Here is a 20,985-nt window from a genome sequence, read left to right as displayed (position 1 = left end):
CCTTAAGAAAAAGATTTGGTGGTGTTTATTTGCCCTTGTATTCTTTCTAGTATAGGCTTAATTTCTAAATTTTAAATTTTTTTGCCATTTTCTTTCACCTAATTTCTGAGTTTAATTCTGATTTATGTTTTAAATGTCATATAACTTCCATATAAATTCAGCTCACTGTGAAAACCACATTTCTATTTATGTCTGGTTTTGGATACCCTTCTAGTGTGCTTTGATTGCCTGTAGGCTGTTATTTTGCTCTTTATTCTTTTTTCTTATAGAAACTTTGATGGATTTAATGTTGATCGCTTTCTTCCGCTTATTTTTATATAAAATTATTTTTCCTAAACTTCTATAAAAAGTCTCAGTTCAAATAACTTTTCTATTTTCACAGACCTGTTGTTTTTGTGTCGTGTTAAAATATATTGTGGCTGGATTTCTGTAATGTCTTGGCTCTATTCCCTTCCCCAGATTTTTTCTGAACCTCCTCTTTCCTTAATTCCTGTGGTCCCCTACTTCTTAGTTTCAATTTCACTCCCAGTAGTTTCTATTCAGTGTGAAGCCTCATTCTGAAAATTCCTGGGAGCTAGACTCCTGCAGCTCCTTCAGTGCTTAACCCCACCATCCACAATTGGAGTGGACAAAACGTGTTCCAGTTTTAGCCGCTGTTTTTAAGTTGGCCTCCTGTACTTTCTGGTGCATTTCTGTTGGCTCTTTCAGACTCTTGTCAGGTCTATCAGATGTTCTATTGCTTCTCTCTGCTGTCTCCCACACAATCGCCAATGCTATTCAGACCTTCTGAATACTGATGATTTGTCTTCACTGACTTGTGTTTTGGGTTTCATGAGGCATTTCTTGAGAACTACTTCTGTTATAAATCTTGTCTGTGGATTTTTGGTTTTGCTGTCTAGTTGCTCTGCCTCTTTTAATATAGGAATTTGGTAAGATCTAAAACTGTACTGCCACCATATTTTCAGACCAGCCCATCTGCTGACTTCTTAATTTTACATATTTTCAATGCATTTTTTGCTTGAAAGTGTTCATTCGACATTTAATTTTTCTGTAAATATTCTAATTTTCTTGAGATGTATTTAGTCTTTTCATGGGTTTTCGCTTCTATTTTTAATACAGTAATAATAGCTACTTTAAAGTTCATATCTGGTAACTCCAATATTTGGATCATTATGAATCTTTTTATTATCTGTTTTTGCTCTTGGTTTTGCTCATTTAGTCTTGCCTGTTATTATGACAGGTGATTTTAAAAATTGTATTCTACATTATTATATATGAAAAATTATAGAAGCCCTAGATGATGTTGTCTTCCACCAGAAATGTTCCATCCTTTGCTTTGTTAAGCGTGTTGAGTGAGGATGATCATCTTCATCCAACTAGGGACTTAACTGATTTAAAGACTGAATTACAGTTTTGGTAAGGCTCAGTCTGTCTCTATATTTTCTGTTTACCTAGCATTTTCTCTGCTTGACTGCAAGCAGGGCAGGGTTTTTGTTTTGTTTTATTGTCGGCTTGTTTTATAATTTATTGCTAACACCTACCCAAAGGCCTAGCATTGAATGAATGCTTGTGTTATTTGTAATAGAACTCATCACCTCAGTGCTCTATGCTTTTAGGGTCCTAATATAATTTAGAAGATAAAGACTGGCAGAAGTTCACTGGCGTAATCTTAGAAAATGTTATTTCCTACAAGGTGCTTATCATACCATGAGAGACTAGCAATATCTCTGCCCCATCCTAATTCATAGTGGAACACAGTTGTCAAGATTTTATAAATGGCACCACCATACCAAACATTACAATGTCTTCATGTATTTTCCCAGTTGGTTTACTATAAAAGAATCTATCACCATGAAAATATAAAAACATAAAAGAATAAAAGAGGAGGGAAAAGCCCTGCTATTTGTCTTATTATTTGATATTATGTGGCATAATTTCTAGACTTAATAGTGACAATGCATTTTATCTAAATTTTGCTCTGGATATAGCAGAGATATTTTGGTGTAATTATCTGGGATCATTGCTTTTAGGAGAGAGGCCTTTGAAACAATAACAATTTGTTGAATGAATAAATAAATGAACAAATGCATCATAAAAAGTAAATGCATAATTTACAATTATTGGAGAAATATTAACCACCATTCAGGTTAACCTTTGTAATAATCTAGAATCCCAAGTTGGAAACCACTGGGCTGAACAAGTAACTTTCTTTTAGTGCATCTGTTCTAGCTTCATCCAAGCACAATTACAATATTTCATGGACTGCTATAATTTGGAAAAAATGTAAAGGCCATCTCACTAACTGTCTAAATTGAGTTTTAAAATTCATTCTTGCAGCTGCTGGGATTTGAATGTGTCTCCTCTAAAATTCAGATTTTTTCAGTGTGATAGCATTAAGGGGTAAGACCTATAAGAGGTGATTAGGCCAACTAAGGCACCTCCGCCATTGTCAATGGGATTAGGTGCCCTTATAAAGGGGCTTTTGCCCTTCCACCATCTGCCAGGTGAGGACACAGCATTCTTCCCTTCCAGCGGACACAGCTAAAAGGTCCACACTGGACATGAGATGCAGTGTCTTACTCTTGGACTTCCCAGCCTCCAGAACTGAGAGATAAATTTCTGTTCTTTATAATTTACCTAGTCTCAGGTACTCTGTTATAGCAGAACAAATTGACAAAGACAGTAGCATCCTTAACAGATCGTGTTCTAGATTTTGTGTCAGACAAATGCCTCTACCTGCCTTTCTCTTCTATCTTCTTCACATTTTTCGTGTTGCCCAGCCAGCCTTGAAGGAAAAGCTGATCTATGGTCTCTCTCCAGAATAAATATAAGGGCAACCAAGGTAGATATAACAGTTGTATGCATATCAGAGTCCTGTCTTTGCTGCTGCCTCTGCCAGGTACTTTAACAGCTTGTTGTACCTCTACTATCCCAGGTACCCTATTTGCCTGCTATTTGCTGATTAGTTTCATCTGACTGTTTGACGATGACCTTCCCTCTGCTCCCATTTCTAGCACTCTTTTTATATATTTATGTAGATTTTACGTATGTCAACCAGCTTGGATGTTTTTGTACTTTTATGTAGCCTTTGATTCATTGCTGCCTAAAGCTTTATGCTTTTGGTATAACACACTTACCTAGTTCTAGAAGCCTACTTAACCCACTTAGTCAAGGGCTGCTTTTAACCAATGTGTCAGGGAGTTTGCTACCTCTCAAAAGAATTCATTCTAATGTTGGCCTTTTTTTTTTTTTTTGACGGAGTTTCACTCTTTTTGCCCAGGCTGGAGTGCAATGGCACAGTCTCAGCTCACTGCAACCTCCACCTCCCAGGTTCGAGTGATTCTCCTGCCTCAGCCTCCTGAGTAGCTGGAATTACAGGTGTGCACCACCACACCTGGCTAATTTTTGTACTTTTAGTAGAGATGGGGTTTCGCCATGTTGGCCAGGCTGGTCTCGAACTCTTGACCTCAGAAGATCTGCCCGTCCAGCCTCCCTAAGTGCTAGGATTACAGGCGTGAGCCACCGCGCCCAGCGGACAATTCTAATTGTTCTTTGTTTTCTGTTGTTAAAGTCTGTCTCCAGGTCACTTCTACTTATTTGACCTTGTTTGGCCATAGGGAACACATAAAGTACTTCATCTATGTGACAGCTCCTCAAATGTTTGAAGCCTACAGTCACTTCCACCTTTAGTTTTTGCTCTCCAGTCTAAATTGCCTTCTTTGGTTGTTGCTAGATATTCCACCACCTCATTTACCCTCCTGTAGCTTCTTAGTACTGTAGTCAGCAGGTGCTGAAGAGGCCAGGACCAAGGGCAGAGGCTTGTGTCACTCCATTAGAAACCCAAAGCAACTGAGCAACACAGTTATTCAACCAGTGCTGGATCTGCTTAACAAGACAGGATTCTCTAGCTTAGGAACTTTAATTTTCAGAAGTTCATTTACAATTTAGTTGTTTTAAACTGAAAATGATTTTTCCTTGGTGTTTTCTTTCCTGTTTAATGGCCAATTTACCAACTTATTACCTATTGCCTAAATCTCTCAGGTGAAATCAAGAGCAGGTTTCCCCTTTTATGGGTTGGCTCTTACATAGAGAAGAGACTTACCAACCATAAACAAGCTTTATTGCTGTTTGTCTGCCTCCCTGAAACCCAGTAAGGAAGAAGCAAAGGTTTCTAACTCAGGAAAAAGTAAGGAGGCAGAGATTTGGGCACCGTACAGATGGCTTTCAGCCCTTGAGGAGCATTGGGTCTGCCACACCAGGTTAGGGGTGAGACAACATTAGGTGTAATAGCAATGGCACAGACTGAAGAGCATATTACACCATATTACACCAGACTTATCCAGAGAGTGGGCTCAGTGTGCTCCTATTTGGGTTGATGCATTCATGGCTTTTATCAGGAGTGGCTAGGCATTGATGAATCAAGCTGCATATGCTAAGTAACTCACCAACCCTTGTAAATTGCATTACTGAAAACCAATGATATTGAGCACATGCATATTCAAACACGTATATAAATTCAAAATAGTGGACTAAATATATATATATTATATATATATTTTATATATATTTTATATATATATATATATTTTTTTTTTTTTTTGAGACAGAGCCTCGCGCTGTCGCCCAGGCTAGAGTACAATGATGCGATCTTGGCTCACTGCAACCTCCACCTCCCAGGTTCTAGCGATTCTCCTGCCTCAGCCTCCCAAGTAGCTGGGATTACAGGCACCCACCACCATGTCCGGCTAATTTTTGTAGTTTTAGTAGAGACAGGGTTTTGCCGTGTTGGCCGGGCTGGTCTTGAACTCCTGACCTCAGGTGATCCACCTGCCTCAGCCTCCCAAAGTGCTGGGATTACACAAGTGTCAGCCACCACACTCAGCCTATTCCTTTACTTTCTTAATAAACTTGCTTGTACAAAAAAAAAAAAAAAAAAAAGGGTGGTCAGGTGTGGTGGCTCACACTTGTAATCCCAGCACTTTGGGAGGCCAAGGCGGGTGGATCACGAGGTCAGGAGATCAAGACCATCCTGGCCAACATGGTGAAACACCATCTCTACTAAAAACACAAACATTAGCTGGGTGTGGTGGCATGCGCCTGTAGTCCCAGCTACTTGGGAGGCTGAGGCAGGAGAATCACTGGAACCCGGGAGGTGGAGGTTGCAGTGAGCCGAGATCGCACCACTGCACACTGCATTCCAGCCTGGTGACAGAGTGAGACTCGTCTCAAAAAAAAGATGGACTGAAACAGATGAATCATATTCCATATGATCTAAGGCCTATGACTTCAGAAATTTAAGGACAATCTGGTATCCAAATGGAGACAATCTCATGTACAAAAACAGGTGCTTTGCTTATAGGAATTGCTTAGAGGGCCCAGTCTCCTGAAGATAATTTCCCAGAGGATCACCAGTGTATCCATTTATAAACAATGTTTTAATAAGTAATTCTCTTTTAACTCTGGCCCACGGTTTTATACACCATTTGTCATAGTGTTTCCATAGGAAATTATTTTTGGTTTTATAACTTGAAAGTCCAACTTCCACTCCACCAGCACACAATGGTGAGATAGATGACAATAGTTAATAGCAAGATGATTAAAATGCTGTAATATAAATATATTTGATGAAATTAAGAGTCATAATCAATTTAAGGAAAAAGAATCAAATTATTGTTTTTTGTTTTTCTATATCTCTTGATTTTCCTTCAATTGAAATGTTACTTTTATAAGGAAAAGTTTCTTATAATTTCAAAAGAAACTGAATCAAATTAACATCGTGCACTTATTTTTCTTTACAAGGCAATAAAATATGACCTGGGAAGTTCATTTATGAACAAAATGGAAGGTCCAAGGGAAATATACCAATTAGACCTCAACATTGTGGGTTTGCAATTCAGCCATCATCATCTCTTCAATCAAGAACAAGTATTATGTGCTAGGCTTCTCCAACTATATGAATGTTTTCAGGACAGGCAGCAACAGAATGTATCTCAGCTGCTTTATGAGAAGGTGAGAATGGCTTTCATTATAAAGCTAAACATTTAATATTGAAAGAGAAAAAATTCCTTGTCCAGAGCAAATTATCAGAACATTTTCTAAATATTTAAGTAGAACAATGGTTCAATTTTAGTTTCTCTGAAAAGAAACTGTAGGAATTGACTGGGGAGAAAGCTTTAAATATATCCAATGGCATATTTATTTACCACAAATGGTTTACTAATCAATGGTGTTCTTGGTCCTATAGCTCAAGAAGAGTATTTGAAATGATTGTTACTGAAAAGAGCCATGTGGCTTTTTTAAAGTCTTGTAATAAAGTATTTTAATTAAAATATTAGAAATCTTGAATCTCGTAACAAATCTGAAGAGTCTTGGTCCGAAGCTGATTAATCCAAGTAGTCATCTCATGACATCATGAGGGTTATATGAAGTCTGAAGAGAAATAGAAGGAGTACCCACTGATTACTTTTACAAACTTGTGCCTCATTTAAACTCTCTGCTAGGTTTCTGATACATGAGCATTTTGTTGACTAGTGTTCTCTTGGGAAAGGTATTTTGATAGTATGTCTCATTCAACTAATGAATACATTTGAAATCAAATACTCATAAGATACTTAATGAAACATTCAATCCCGATGGAGCCACAAAGCCATTTCAATAAACTGGACATGAACTAATTATGAACCTTCATAAATATCTGTTATGAACCTTCATAAATATCTGCTTTTTTATTTTTATTTTTGAGACAGAGTCTTGTTCTGTCACCCAGGCTAGAGTGCGGTGGCGTGATCTTGGCTCCCTGCAACCTCTGCCTCCCGAGTTCAAGCGATTCTCTTGCCTCAGCCTCCCGAGTAGCTGGGACTACAGGTGCCCACCACATGCGTGGCTAATTTTTGTGTTTTTAGTAGAGATGGGGTTTTGCCATGTTGGCCAGGCTTGTCTCGAACTTCTGACCTCAGGTGATCTGCCTGCCTTGGCCTCCCAAATTGCTGAGATTACAGGTATGAGCCACCACACTCGGCCAATATCTGCTTTTTAAAATACAAGTTTAAAACCCACAGGACTTAATCCTTTTTTTTTTTTTTTTTTTTTGAGATAAGGTCTCATTCAGGCTGCAATGCAGTGGCTCAATCATGGCTCACTGCAGCCTCAACCTCCCAGGCTCAAGCTGTCCTCCCACTTCAGACTCCTGAGTAGCTGGAACTACAGGTGTGCACCACCACACCTGGCTAAAGTTTTTTTCTCTTTCATAGAGACAGGCTTTTGCCATGTTGCCCAGGCTGCTCTTGAACTCCTGGGCTCAAGTGATTTGCCTGCCTCGGACTCCTTAAATGTTGAGATTACAGGTCTGAGACACCATGCCCAGCCAGGAGTTAATCTATTTGATTTGATGGAGCAACTGTGTGGGAGAACTTAATAGATGAACACCATGCATTAGCAATATCAGAATATTTCCTAAAATCAATATTGGATATTCTAACTTTTAGTAAAATATGGCCATTTTTTAAATGAATGAAGGAAACAACTCAGATTAAAATGCAGGTCATTTAAAAAGTGATTTGATCTACAGATTTCTGCTTTACAGAATTTTTTCCAATAATATTATAGAATCTTTAAAGTCTTATCTAACAATATCAATTGTAGTTTATTAGAGTACCATCTATTAAAGTATATATGGACTCTAGGTTTATTTTTCATGTATATGCATGGCTCTGTGCATAAAATAAAAACTTTTGGGGTTATTATTTGCAATATGTTTCAGTATTATTATTGTATTAGGAGCCAAATGTAATTTCTTAGCAGATTTTTACTTGTTCTCAATTTATTCTCTTATATGAATATAAATATTTTCTCTACCTCCCAGTAAATTGTAAAAAGAGAAATGTGGTTGGAAGTGTGCATAATCTTCTCTTCTAAGGTGGAGAAGAGCAGTGGGGAAGAGAAGAAAAGGCCACGTGGTGCAGAGCGTGTCCGTCGGCCTCCCACCAAAAGATTAATTTCTTAAACATGGATAATTTAGACACTGGGTGTGAAATGTACGGCTTTGCCTGTTCCCAGTGTTTTCAAACCAATTCAGAGTAGTGGAAGAGTCATTGGCATCCAAAAAATTTTTAAACTGAAATATGCTCCTTTATATGAGTATGAATTCCACTTAAAGAACAAAGAGGGATGTTGCTGATAGTATGAGAGAGTAGAAAGGATGCTCAGCTATGCAGACTTCTGCTCTTTTTCCCTCTAGCTTTAAAAAATTGTACAAATAATACTGGAATACATTCACACTGGAAAAGATTAATTGTAGAAGTGTCAAGATGTGAAAGCCCTAATTCATTCCACACCTCATAGTTTGGACATCCTTTAGCTCTTTAAGTACATCCTTAAAGTTCTCTTCTCCCTGTATTTCTATATGTATGTATGCCATGATTGTTTTTAACATAAATTGGATCTTACCATATGTATTATTTGGCAACTTGGTTTTTTTTAGATACAGCATCTTGTTATGTTGCCCAGGCTGGACTCAAACTCCTGGGCTCAAGCAATCCTCCCACCTCAGCCTCCCAAGTAGGTGAGACTACAGGTGTGCACCACCATGCCCACTGGTTTTCTGAAATTAATACTCTATCTTGGAACTTTATATGTATCACTATTATATATATATATGTCCATAATATAGGTTTATTTCAATATATTTAACATATTTAATCACTCCCATTCAATGGCACTTAGGTCATTTCTTTATGATTAATAATGAAGCAGTGAATATCCTTGTACCTATATATTTGAGCACATCTATGAAAACTTCTATAGGATAGACCCATAGAAGTGAAGTTGCCTGGTCAAAGTTAAGGGTATATGCAGTTTAAACTTTGTTAGAAAGTGATAAAATGCCTTTTCCAAATGTTTTTCCAATTTGAATTTCCACTGGCAAGGCAGGACAGAGTCCACTTCCCAGAGACTTCACCAATATTCAGTATTATTTTCTAGCTTCATCTTTAATTAATTCATGAATTAAAAAATAATATATAGGCCGGGCACGGTGGCTCACACCTGTAATCCCAGCACTTTGGGAGGCTGAAGCGGGTGGATCACGAGGTCAGGAGATCGAGACCATCCTGGCTAACATGGTGAAACCCCGTCTCTACTAAAAATATAAAAAATTAGCCTGGTGTGGTGGCGGGTGCCTGTAGTCCCAGCTACTCGGGAGGTTGAGACAGGAGAATGGCGTGAACCCGGGAGGTGGAGCTTGCAGTGAGCCAAGATGGCGCCACTGCACTCCAGCCTGGGTGACAGAGTGAGACTCTGTCTCAAAAAAATAAAAAATAAAAAAATAGTAATAATAATATATATATATTTTTTTCTAGATGTAAGTCCATAAAAGAAGTATATCTTTTAAATATGTTTTATATATTTTTGTCCTATTCTGTTACTTGATTTAAACTTTATTATATATTTCAGCGAACATTTTAAATTAAAAAAAATTCTTTTTGAGAAAGGTCTCACTCTGTCACCCAGAGTGCAATTATAACTCACTTCCGCCTCTTAACTCCTGGGCTCAAGTGATGCTCTCACTCAGCCTCCCTAGCTGGGACTACAGGTACATGCCACAACAACCAGGTCATTTAAAAAAATTTTTTTAGAAACGAGGTCTTTCTATGTTGCCAGGCTGGCCTTGAAATCTTGGCCTCAAGCAATCCTCCTACCTCAGCTTCCTGAGTTTTCGGAATTACAGGCATGAGCCACTGAACTTGGCAAGCATTTTACATTTTTACGAGGTCAAATCTGTTAATCTTTTCCCTTGTGAATTTTAGATTTTTTTTGTTTGCTTCCTAAGCTTCCTAAGACCTTCTCTAGCCCAAGTTTATCAATTAGCCTATTTTTGGTTGCAATTCAAGGAAAACTTCATCTCAGTTACTTCAGACAATAAGGAAAGGCATTACCTCATATTGTCCAAGTTAGGGCAGCTCTAGGTTTGGTTAATTTGGTGTCTCGACAATATAATCAACAACCCTAGCCTTTTCTGTCCTTCTCTTCATCTTCAGCAAGTCGACTTGGGGTTAGCCCCACTCATGGAAGGTAACCAAGTGGCTGCTCCAGTTCAAGGCGTGCTGGTCAGATAGATAATATGCAGCGTAGTGTCTCACGTTGAGAGCCTTCTCCAATCTCTCTCTTGTCCTGCAGCAGATTTCCCCTAATATCTCATTGGCTAGAATTATTTCACATGATCATGCCTAAACTGTTCATTGGCAAGAATGAAATTGCTGCAAATAGCTGCACTAATCAGTTTACCTCAAAAACACATGGAAAATGGTTGAGCAATTGAACAAAATTGGTGTTCTGCCAACCAAGAAAAATGATCCTTTAAGGGCAATGAATAGTGTCTGACAGACAAAATTATAAAGACTTCCTTTTATATATCCTTGTGGTGTATATTATATATGTGTTTGTATATGTGTATACATATGGATGTGTGAGTATATGTGTGTGTGTGTGTCAAAGGGCATGTGTGTATATAATGTCCAGCCTTTTCTATCTAGAGTTTATATCTGTGTCTCAGGTGAGACTGGGCTCCAACTCCACTCTTTCTCCCAAAAGATCAGCCTAATATCCAAATACCATCATTTATTTCCCTATTGATTTAAAATACTAACTTTATCCTATACCAGCTGCACATATTTATTAACATATAGGTTTGCTTGAGGACTAGTATGGTCTAGTTCCATACTGTTTCATTACCATATTTAATTATTAAATTATATGTCATAGCACAAGTACCTCCTCATTGTTGTTCTTTTCTAGAATGTTTTTGGATACCCCATAGATTTTATCTTCCATATGAACCTTAGAATTAGCTTGTCACCTTCTATTTTTAAAATCCTGTTACCATCTTTATTGTGATTGTGTTGTAGTGTTACATTAATTTTGAAAGAAATTTGATCCTCATAAAAATTGGGTTTCCTCTTCAGGAATATAGTTTGTTTTCCTATGTTTAGGTCTTCTCGTATGTCTTCCAGTAAAAGTTTATATCAATTGACTCTAGTCTTGAAGTTCCCACAAATTACCCCTACCTGTGACAGACTTCTCCTTTATGTGTTTTAGGGCCTAGTTTCCTCCTATTGCTCTATGGATGTTACTCTGTTTTGTACCTTCTGTAGTATATCTTGTTCTCTTGATTTTATTCTTCTTGTTTTCCTACATTATGCACTTATCTGTAAAGACAGTTATCAGTATATTTATATAGATATTGATGTGATGATGGCAATGAATGTGGATAAAGACAGACATATGTTTTTTCTGTAACTATGGGATTTTAGGTGAAAGATAAGATTGGTACCTGTGCTCAATATTCCTTCTTGATCTAATGACATTTCTTTATATCAATTGATGAATTGATTGTCTAGTAATGTTCAAGATACTAGATGTTATTAGATACTAAATTGATGTTTATTGCCTACATAGATATTGAGGCTCTTCTCAGTTCCTCCCCAAGGTGCTTATATAAAATATATTGTGGAAGATAAGCCAATAATACACACAAAGTTATACATTTGTTCTGCTGCTGCACACACCTTGACCTATAGGTGAGCTGGAGTAATGGTAACAGGTGGATAAAATATACCAAAGAGCTCTTTTTTTGTTGTTATAGCTGAAAGCACTGACAGATGCTACTGAATTGTCAAATGAAAATTCAGAAATAAACCAGCTGACGAGAAAATCTTTACAAGATTATTATTGGCAAATAAGGTAGGTTTTGAGCCATTCATGTTCATCAAGCATTCATTAGGTAACTTCTTTAGACAAAGTACTGCACTTGTTATGGAAGATAAAGAAAAGTACACAATCCCTACTTTTTAGGCGATTACAGAAATGGTTTCAATCTTTTTTAAGACCCACGTTTGTGTAAAAATATTTCACAGGGGTGCCATGTGAAAGTAATTCTAGTTTTAACATCCATTGATTTTTTTAAAAAAGTTGAAGAACTATAAGTTCATGAGTACTTTGAAATTGACTTGGATTATATTGATCTGAAGTGTTAGTGTATATTTGATAATTGGTGCACATTTACACATGTGCCAGATATGTTATTATTTCAGAGTCTAAAGACACTATTTCACAAGTAGTGGATTTAAGGACCCCTGTAAAAAGCATGGTCTACAAGTTGGGAGCCATTGGCATATAGACTGGAAAGCGAAGTTATGAAAGTGTGAAATAACTGGAAAAGTAATTCCAAGACAAAACATATTCATGTGTCACAGAATCTCTAAGAGCAGGAAAATTCACTGGAAGGTATTCGTAATCAGAAGACAGCCTTCATTCAGATTTCTGACATGAATTTATACAACTTATTTAGCCTAAAATCTATCTCAGATTTAGAATTTAACTTAAAATAGTCCCAGATTGGCATTGGCACCAAACAACTGGCAAAGCAAATACATATTTTTCCTGAAAGACCACAGTTTTAATCCTAGCTCAGAGATTATTCAAAGATATAACACTTTAAGGAACATGAGCTTACAGTTTACAACCTCTTCAATCACACACACACAAAGACAGCATGAATAAGAGCCAGAAGAAATAATAGAAGGCTCATACAAAGCAAAAGCTTAAGAAAATAGAATGATCAAATATAGAAAATAATAGAACTTTTTAAAATATGATTTAAAAATAAAAGACAAGCTTGAAAATATGATCTACAAACAAGATAGAGTAAATTACTGAGTACTTCTTGAGCTATTTTTATATAAGAAGAACCAAAGAGAATTTATAGAATTGAAAAACATAAAGTGAAAATTAAAAAAATTCAATGGAAGGAATTTCTAGGAAGATAGAAGAAGCAGCAGCACTAGGAATTCATCTCCCCACCTAGACAGCAGTTGTACTAGCAGAGAACCTGTCTGATGTAACTACAGTTGTCCCTCAGTATCTGCAAGGGATTGGTTCCAGAACCTCCTACAGACACCAAAATTCATGGATGTTCAAGTCCCATGTATAAAACGACATAGTATTTGCATATAACCTATGCACATCCTCTCATATACTTTAAATCATTTCTAGATTACTTATAATACCCACTACAATGTGAATGCTATGTACATAGTTGTTCTACTGTATTTGTTTTTTCACATTATTTTTTACTCTTGTATTGTTATTGTTATTGGCTTTTTAAATAATGTTTTAAATCTGAGATTGGTTAATCTGTAGATGCAGAACTCATGGATATGAAAAGCCTATATTTTGGAACTCTGGAGTGTATTGAAGGCTTGCAGCATCCAGAGGAAGGCTTGGGTGGTAAATTGGGGTTAATTTTGGTCAATGTCAGCTGTTAGCACAGTAGCAGCTATCTCCCCACCCCTACCCCTCAGCCCCATGGCAGGCAGCTGTGCACATGTTCCTGGAGTAACCCACACACATTTTTCAGGAGCCCAAGGTAAGCAAAAAGGACCTTATCCTACAAATATTGGGAACATGTGCTCTGATCACTGCTTGCTTCTAATCACAGAGGTGCAATGAGAGGGGGACCATTATTGTTGTACTTTTCCCCATTGTTGCAAGCCCCTCTATCTCTGGATAAAGTGACTTCCAGGGGATTTAAAAAGCTGGTGCCCCTTCCGCACCCCTTCATTATTTCTTTTTCCTCTTTTGGGATCCAGATATTAAAGACTATGACATTTAAAAGCAACTGCATATACAGGGAAAATTAGAAAGTGACCACACATGCACAGGGAAAGGCATCGACTCAGAAAAGACCTGAGAGGACCTTATGTTTATACCTCAGCCTGATCCTGGGCACAGAGACAGCTGACAATGATGTTTTTGTTTGTTTGTTTGTTTTGGAGACAGAGTCTTGCTCTGTCACCCAGGCAAGAGTGCACTGGCACGATCTTGGCTCACTGTGACCTCTGCTTCCCGGGTTCAAGCGATTCTCCTGCCTCAGCCTCCCAAGTAGCTGGGACTACAGGCGCATGCCACCACGCCTGGCTAATTTTTGTATTTTCAGTAGAAATGGGGGTTCACCATGTTGGCCAGGCTGGTCTCGAACTCCTGACGTCAGGTGATCTGCCTGCCCCGGTCTCCCAAAGTCCTGGGATTACAGGTGTGAGCCACCACACCAGGCCATGATTTTTTTAAAAAATAACAATAACAAAAAACAGCAAGCCCTGGGAAAGGAGGACAATGTGATTTCTAGAGTTACCACATTATTAGATTCAAATATCCAGTTTTCAACAACAGAAAAACACAAAGGTGTACAAAGAAACAGGAAAGTATGGCCAACTCAAAGGAAAAGAATAAATCAACAGAAACTGTGCCAAAAAAAAAAAAAAAAACCTACTAGATAAAGACCTACTCGATGGCAGATCTACCATATAAAGACTTTAAAACAACTGTCTTAAAGATGTGCAAAGAACTAAAGAAAGATGTCAAGAAAGTCAAGAAAACTGTATGTTAAACCATGCATAAACAAAATAGGCCAGATGCGGTGGCCCCAAGCCTGTAATCCCAGCACTTTGAGAGGCTGAGGTAGGCAGATTGCTTGAGGCCAGGAGTGCAAGACTAGCCTAGCTAACATGGTGAAACCACATCTGTACTAAAAATACAAAAATTAGCCAAGTGTCGTGGTGTGCACCTGTAGTCCCAGCTACTCTGGAGGCTGAGGCAGGAGAATTGCTTGAACCTGGGAGGCAGAGCTTGCAGTGAGCTGAGATTGTGCCACTGCACTCCAGCCTGGGCAACAGAGTGAGACTCTGTCTCAGTAAATAAATAAATAAACAAATAAACCACATATAAACAAAAAGGAAGTAACAATAAAGAGATAGAAAACTGAAAAAGAGAATGAAGCTGAAAAGTATAATTGAAATGAAAAAGTCACTAGAAAGATTCAAAGGCAGATTACAGCAGGCAGAAGAAAGAATTAGTGATCTTGAAGATAGGACAATGTAAATCATTGAATCTGAGCAACAGAAAGAAAAAAAAAATTGAAGAAACACAAACAGAGCCTACGAGACTTGTGGAACACCATTAAGTGGACCAACATATTCATTGGAGGAGATTCAAAAGGAGAAAATAGAGAAAAAGAAAGAAATGAAGATAAAGGGTAAGAGAAATGAAATAACAAAGAGATAAACAGAAATTAACAATAAAACTATAATAGGGAAAATCAATACACTCAAATGTTGGATAAAAATTGATAAACTCTGGGAAAGCTGATCAAGTGGAAAAAGTGAAACAGCACAAATATACAATGTCAGGAAAAGAAAGGGAACATTACTATGGATGCTGTATATTTTAAATAACTTTATGCTAAAGAATATAAACATTTGTATGGAAAAGACAAATCTACACAGAATACAGCTAATCAAACATATTCAAGAAGTGAAAGACAAGGAAGAAAAGAAAAACCTTAAGTAATTCAATAATTGTTAAAGAAATCAATTTGAAACCTTTCTGCAAAGGAAACTCGAGGCTCAGATGACTAGAGTACTTTCTAGAACATTTAAAGCAGTGGGTCTCAAAGTATGGTCCCCAGACCAGAATCATCACCTTCACCTGGGAATTTGTTAGAAATGCACATCATCCAGTCTACCACAGACCACTGAATTGGAAACTCTACAGGTAGGGCCTGGCAATCTGTGTTTAGCCAGCCCTCCAGGTGATTCTGATGCACAAAAAAGTTTCACATCCTCTTATTTAAAGACAAGTACTCTTCTTCACAAACTCTTTCAAATGAAAGAAAAAGAATCTACATTTTCAGCTCGTTTAATGAGGTTATCATATCCTTAAAATTAAAACCTGGCAACCGTATAAAAATATTGCAACTGAATTTCATTCATGAACATAGATACTAAAATACTAAACAAAATTTTATCAAATAATACATTATAACCAAATTTGGATTATTCCAAATTGGAATAATCCAAGGAATGCAAGGATGGTTTAACATTAGAAATTAATTAGTGTAACTTAACATACTAATACAATATGTTAATTAGCGTAATTTAACATACTAATATAATGTGTTTGCAAAGTTATGAAACATAGAAGAAACTTTTTTAAAACAGTATGTTACTTCAATATTCTAAAAATATGATTATTAGCCTATCAGGCAAAGTACCTTTAAATTTGAAGCAGTGTTCTAATTGTTAACCTGAAAAAAGTGTAATAAATACATTATACAATTTCCAGGAAATCTGGAAATACATGGAAGATAGTGTATTTATTTTATTTTTTTCTGATTAATAATTTGATCCATTGCTTTCAGTTTAGAGGTACTTCATTCAAATAGGTGTCAAGAGGTTGAAGAAAAATTGAGCATATGAAGACTCAGAACACTTAAGCAGTTTTCTTAAGTAAGTTGGAGAACCGCAGTTAACACTGGGTTTGTCGACTCCAAGTATCTTGCTATCCTTTCTACTATATCACACTTCTTATGGCACTTACTCAGAATGACCACACTCCTTTAAGTATTCTTGTTTCACACTTCAGCTACGTGAGTGGACTGGGAGGTAATGGAAGCTTACAAAAAAATGTTGGTAACTGGAGGCTTACAAAAAATGTTGGTAACATTTACAATAAACACCTGTTATCCTGAAGTACTCTGAACCTTGATATCACATGGGGAAACAGACATTGAATGACTTATTACAAGTGTGATGAATATTTAAAAGGAAAAGCATGAAGGGATATAAGAAAATTTAATTTTGTTGTGGGGACTTTCAAGCAAGGCTGTACTGAGGAAGTGATATAAACTGAGTTATGAAATATATATTTTCTTTTTTTTTGAGACAAGGTCTCCATCTGTTGCCTGGCCTGGAGTGCAGTGGCGCAATCACGGCTCACTGCAGTCTCAACCTTCTAGGCTCAAGTGGTCCTCCCACCTCAGTCTCCTGAGTAGCTGGGACTACAAGTGTGCACCATCATGCCCGGCTAATTTTCATAACTTTAGTAGAGACAGAGTTTCACCATGTTGCCCAGGCTGGTCTTGAACTTCTGGGCTCAAGTGATCCACCCCACCTTGGCCTCTAAAATGCTGAGATTATAGGCATGTACCACCATGCTTGGCCTTGAAATGCATATTTTCTATCTTCATGCACTTTAACTAAATAAGAATCCCTCCCCAGCACTTTCTTAGTGTGACTCAAACTCTATGGTACTAGGCTACCACCATCCTTTCCCATCAAGACCTCTTGAGATTTTGGCATCCTTAATCTAAGCCAATACCTCACCAGTGGCTTTGGAACCATCCAACTAGAACTTAGGTGGCAAAATAAAAGCTGTGGGAGCATGCATTGGAAGGGACATGCACCAGCTGATTTGCATCTTCTTTTTTGTAAATAATGAAGTGCCAACCAGAAATTAACTAAATCCTGAATAGACAGCGAGCACAATTATCAAAACATAGGGGCTTTCCACTCCCTTTCTTTTATTGCTCCTTTCTTCCACTATTGCTCTTCTCTCTTTGGTACTTCAGAATCTTGTAGAGTTCTGGCAGGGCTCATTGGCTCACGCTTATAACCCCAGTGCTTTAGGAGGCCAAAGGCAGATCACTTGAGGTCAGAAGTTTGAGACCAGCCTGCCCAACATGGTAAAACCCCATCTCTACTAAAATATAAAAATTAGCCAGGCATGGTGGCACATGCCTGTAGTCCCAGCTACTTGGGAGGCTGAGGCAGGAGAATTGCTTGAACCCAGGAGACGGAGGTTGCAGTGAGCTGAGATCGCACCATAGCACTCCAGCCTGGGCAATAGAGTGAGACTCTGTCTCAAAAAAGAAAAAGAAATATCGTAGAGTTCTAGCTAGGCTATTTGTTTTCTCAGGAGCATTTGCATTTTAGCAGGGCACTTTTGAATAGTGAAAAGCCATTAAGTCATAAAGGAACGAATTTTTAATGGAATTGCAGTGGGTAACATAAAATATAGTAACATGGGGTTCAGATGTGTATAAAATGAAAAAAATAAGGTGGGGAGGGAGTTCAAAAGAGTTATTGCAATACATTCTTCCATGCCACCTTTGAAGGCTTTTAGTTCTAATCCACTGACAAATTTTTGCTCTGCTATTTTTGTTGTAGTAATACAAAACAGATGTATGACTTAGAAAGGGGAAAGGACTTCTCCCTACTACGCAGTATATTACGAACTTGGAAACAGATTAAATCTCTTCGACAGCGACAAGGGTTTACAAGCACCCCAATAAAGTTACAGGTTCAGAGGTAAGTGGCTGCTCTATTTGCTCTTATTGGTCTCCTGAGGAACTGCTCATGAATAAGTAGGAATTCACAGTGACTAGGAAGACATCCAGAAGCTAGGAAACTATTCCACGTAGTCAACAAAGAATTTGTATCTTAAATATATAAACATATATATATGCACATATATATTGAATATATAAAGTGGAATTCTTACAACTTAAGAAAACCCAATTAAACATGGGGAAAGAATTTGAACAGACCCTTCACTCAAGAATGTATATGGATGGGAAATGAACACATGAAAAGATACTCAACATTGTCATGTCATTCTCTATTGTCATGTCAATAGAGAAATGCAAATTAAAACCACAATTAAACAGTGCTACACACCTATTACGATGGCTAAAATCCAAAACTAAAGGAAAGAAAAGACAAGACATTAACAAATGCTGGAAAGGATGCTGAGCAATGGAAACTGATTCATTGCTGATGGGAATGCAAAATGGTACAGCCACTTTGGAAACAGTTTGGCACATTCTTTTAAAGATGAATGTGGAGCCAGCAATCATACTTTAGGTGAAACACATGTTAGATAATTTGATAAAATCATAAAACCATGTCTGATGGAGGAAATAATTTCAATTCAAACTCAAACACTTAAGCTGTTTGTGAACTCACAGGGAAATAACTAATTTTCTCCCCACAATCCATTGTCCTGGGTCTTTTGGTTTTCAAAAGAATAAAAAGTTAGTACAATTTCAGGCAAATAAGAAAAATGTTTATTTTGTTGATTTTTTTTTTTCCTGCTGCAGTGTTTTGTTGTTGTTGTTGTTTTTAACAAAAGTGCTTTGGACGGTTTCTAAACCTAAATCCAGCATTGAACTTTATCTTAGACTCCTAAATTAATGTAAATGTAATGACTTGCTTCTAATCCTTTAAACCAACCTGACACACCCATGCATCATGAATCCTTGAGCAACAAAGAGGAGACACAGATGTCATAGGGTTACCCAAAACAATGTCTTTGGACCCATATTGCCTGCTCAACACTAACTCTTGTTGCCACTATTCTGAACTCCAGTCCCACCTGAGGCCCTTCGCATTTGTTCTTCCTGACATTCAACTTTTCCAGCTGACGTTGGCTTGAATTCGTCTCTCCAGACTGCCTCTCAGCTAAATACCACACTGTCATTCACCAGGTTGGCCCCAGCTAGGCTAGCCCCAGCAACCCTAAATTGGGGCATTTAGTTTAAGCAGTTAAAAGTATCATTCTGATCAATTAGAGAAGCTATCTATTTGAAGATGTTTCTCGGAACTGTTTCCTGGCCAACTTTACCACTGTTGACCTCACAACACACCTGGTCCTTGTGAGCCCTCACTGAATAAACTTGTAGCTAGGCTTCCTGGAGAGATAGTACTCATGATAAGAAGGCGTGGTACCTAGACACTGAGCTCAGGTTATCATTTCATCATGTATTTGGTTTGGGGCATGTTGAAGTTGATGTGCCTTTGAGATATCTCTAAATAAAGCAATTGAGTGGGCAGCTAGGTCCATGGTCTGTGGCATAGTAAATAATCATAATTGAAGATATGAGTGTGTATGAAACTGCCTAGGGAGAAGGCAGAGAATAAGATGAGGAGAGACCCCAAGCACTGAATCTTGAGAAATTGGTTTGAATAGCTTGGTAGAGGAGGAGAAACTAGAGGAAGGACAGAGAAGCGCCCGTTATAGAGTATTTTGCCCCAGAGGCAAGGAAGCGGGAGTGTTTTAAGTAGGAGGAAGTGGTTAGCAGTTATTATCAGTTAAGTTCACTACTAAAAATGTTCATTGGATTTCCTGACATGGAGATTATTGATAATCTCAGCTAGAGCAAGTTTTAGAAAGTTACAGGGGCAGAAATGAGATAGCAGAAAGTTGAAGAAATAGCCCTGTCTTCTCGTGCAGGTGGCAAACTCTCCTTGTTAAATGTTAGCAACACTGCATTCAGCTTAGAGAGACTGGATGTGTCAGTCGCTATAGGTGATAGATTGTATTGTCTTCTGCCCCTGAACCCAAACCACAGCACTGGCAAATAACACAGAGAACCCAGATTTCTTATATTGTCTTCACTCATGTTCTCTGTTTGGCACTGGCTACCTGGAGAAGATTCAGATAACTGCCAAAGAAACTTTTAAAATGAGAAAGAAAATGCAAGCTATGCAAGCAGGAAATGCAACAACATTTGATAAAATAGCATCAGGACCTTTATCATTTCCCAGAGTCATTTGGCTCAGAATAGAAAGGAGGAAGCGATAGACCCTGCCTCAATAGTTTCCCTCAGAAGAAAATCTGGGTATAACACCCATTGTCTAAGTTACTCATAACACTTATTCCCTAAATTATTATAGATTGAAATCACTTAGGAAGTTCTAAAACGACTGTTCTAATTTAATTAGTATGGGGTATGGTCTGGATATCATGAGTTTTAAAATGCTTCCCTGGTGATTTTAATGTGTAACAAAGGTTAAAAGCCATTGGTATTAAAGAACAGCAAGTTAATTGATGTCATATTGATTGCCCTGAAACCAAAGAAAATAATAACATTTATTAAGTGTTTGTTTTACTCCAAGTCCTGGGTTGAGCACTTTACTTAAATTAGTGCATTTAATCCTCACAACAACCTAATTTTCAGATGAGAAAAGTGAGGCATAGAGTTCTTAAGTAACTTGCCTAGATTCTGTAGTGCCATTAATGAGGCTGGGTTTTCAGCCCAGGATGCTACCATACAGATAATATCTGCACTTAGTCACCTGTATTCTATTTCAGAAG

The 20,985-nt window shown here is 37.6% G+C and overlaps 1 protein-coding gene across 1 annotated transcript in view; it reads left to right on the top strand.

Moving 5' to 3' along the window:
* CC2D2B (coiled-coil and C2 domain containing 2B) overlaps positions 1-20,985 on the top strand; it is a 131,225-nt gene that overhangs the window by 42,423 nt on the left and 67,817 nt on the right. Inside the window, 3 exon segments of the mRNA XM_031652613.1 lie at positions 5,800-6,009; positions 11,639-11,736; positions 18,057-18,197. Of these exon segments, the coding sequence (XP_031508473.1) occupies positions 5,800-6,009; positions 11,639-11,736; positions 18,057-18,197 (449 nt within the window).

The sequence above is a fragment of the Papio anubis genome, chromosome 11, assembly GCF_008728515.1.
Source record: "Papio anubis isolate 15944 chromosome 11, Panubis1.0, whole genome shotgun sequence".
In the NCBI taxonomy this organism is placed as follows: domain Eukaryota; kingdom Metazoa; phylum Chordata; class Mammalia; order Primates; family Cercopithecidae; genus Papio; species Papio anubis.
This window is presented reverse-complemented; position numbering and strand designations above follow the sequence as displayed.